The 2032-nt window shown below is 58.5% G+C and overlaps 1 protein-coding gene across 1 annotated transcript in view; it reads right to left on the bottom strand.

Moving 5' to 3' along the window:
- Positions 1-248: 248 nt before the first annotated feature.
- Positions 249-2032, bottom strand: part of cacna1aa (calcium channel, voltage-dependent, P/Q type, alpha 1A subunit, a) — a gene marked incomplete at both ends in the record, with an annotated part of 107013 nt that continues 105229 nt past the window's right edge. The window contains 1 exon segment of the mRNA XM_084438178.1: positions 249-1052. Within this exon segment, the coding sequence (XP_084294304.1) occupies positions 249-1052 (804 nt within the window).

Genomic DNA, 2032 nt, shown 5'->3' with positions numbered 1-2032 from the left:
ATCCCAACACCTCTCCCTCCCTCCATCTCAACACCTCTCCCTCCCTCCATCCCAACACCTCTCTCCCTCCATCTCAACACCTCTCCCTCCATCTCAACACCTCTCCCTCCCTCCATCCCTCCCTGGGAAACGACGAGCAGCAGAGGAAACAAACCCCCCCAAAAAAAAGACAAGGAAAGGAAAGAAAGAACCATGCCTTGGTTTCCCCTGTCGGCAGTTAGTGCTCTGTCTCCCCGCCCCCCCGGAGGCTAGCACCAGTCATCCTCGTCCGTCTCGCTGTAGGGTTCGTGCAGGCCCTTGCGGGGCCCCCTGGGGTGCGGCGGGGGCACCTTGTGCGGCCCGGGGTGGGGGGGTCCGTGGTGGAGGGAGGAGGGGGAGGAGGAGCGGTAGCCGTTGGGCAGGCGTCGGGTGGCGCTCGGCTGGCCGGGGCCCCCGGGGCCGGTGGCGTTGGGCGGGGCCGCGTGGGCGTGGCGCGAAGTCCTGGGCGAGGTGCGGTGGGGCGGAGGAGGAGGAGGAGGGTGGGCGTGGGGGTTGGCGGCGGGGTGTGCCTGGGGCGGCGGCGGGGGGTGGCCGCTGTGGGGCGGGGGCGGTGGGAGCGGGTGGTTCAGGGGGTGGGCGTGGCCGAGGGGGTGGGGGTTGCCCTGGGGGGCGGGGCTCTGTTCGTAGGCCGGGGGCTCGTGCCGAGGCGGCTCGCGCTCGTAGTCGTAGTCCTGGCTGTAGAAGCAGCCCTCGCCCTCCAGGGAGCCGGCGCTCCCGTCCGCCCAGCGGGGCGGGGGGGGTTGGCGGCGGGCCGGCCGCGGGGAGCCGTGGTGGGCGGGCGGGGGCGGACCCTGAGGTGGCTCCGGGGAGAAGCGCCGGGGAGCCGGGGCGGGGAGGCGGCCCTGGGGCGGGGCCCCTCCCGGGGGCGTGGCCATGGCCTTACGGACCACGGGGGAGTAGGTGACGTGGGGGCGGGGCGTGGCGGGCGTCTGGGGCAGCTGGCGACGCCCACGCCGTGGGGTGCTGGTCCCCGAGGTGGACGGGACGGGGCTTCCGCTCACCGAACTACTGCCCTACACAAAAAGTGAAACAAGGCAAATAAAAAAAAGAACCACAACATTTTACAACAAAACGAAGAGACAGAGGAGAAGAGGGGATAGAAAAAGGGAAGAGAGTCGTAGGCAAAGAAGGAGAGAGAGAGAGAGAGAGAGAGATGGAGAGACAGAAAACGGTACAAGAACAACAGTAACAACCACAATAGCAACAGTAAGGAAAGTAGAGAAGCCAGTAGATTGTGAGAGGGAGGAAGGGATGGCGGGAAAGAAAGGTGTTGAAAAGCAACAGAGCAGAGAATGTGAAATACGTGATTGAAAAAGGCCATACAGAGAAAAACAACATGGCACGCGCAAGAGAGAGAGAGAGAGAGAGAGAGATGGAGAGAACACAAAAACACAACAGGAGACAAGAAAGACAAAGTAGTTGATCTCTGGAAGGATTACAGATGTGATGCAGTCGGCCCTATGTGGTGTGTGTGTGTGTGTGTGTGTGTGTGTGGGAGGGGTGTGTGTGTGTGTCTCCCACAACTTAGGTGATATCAAGCTTCAACTCGAGCTTCTACTCTCTCTCAGTAGTTGCAGCCTTGTTGTGTGGGTGTGCTTTTTTAAGGGGAGGCACAAGGTTAGACCTTCATCCAGCATGAACACAAACATTACCGTGTTTTGCAGTTATTGCAAAAGGTAAAAAGGAGTTGAAACTTGAAAATGGGGGAAAACAATGGAGAAAGTTGGCAAGCTGAATATATTTCAGACACTATGGAAGACACTGTAAGAAAGAATGGCGTGTCTTGACAAACATGCACAATATTTCTAACCGTGCTTGTGAAAGTGAATGTGTCCATGTGTGTTCTGTATGTATCTTAACCAATGTACAACATGTACAGTGGGTATGCAATATACTGTTCGCCTGTGCACAGATACATCAAAGGGCCTGGAATGTTTTGAACTAAGGCATCATTTTCGACCTATAATGTTGTTGATTGATGGAGATCATTTTC

This window comes from Borostomias antarcticus (genome assembly GCF_949987555.1).
Source record: "Borostomias antarcticus genome assembly, chromosome: 5".
In the NCBI taxonomy this organism is placed as follows: domain Eukaryota; kingdom Metazoa; phylum Chordata; class Actinopteri; order Stomiiformes; family Stomiidae; genus Borostomias; species Borostomias antarcticus.
Note: the sequence above shows the minus strand (reverse complement) of the source record. Positions and strands in the feature narration are given on the sequence as shown.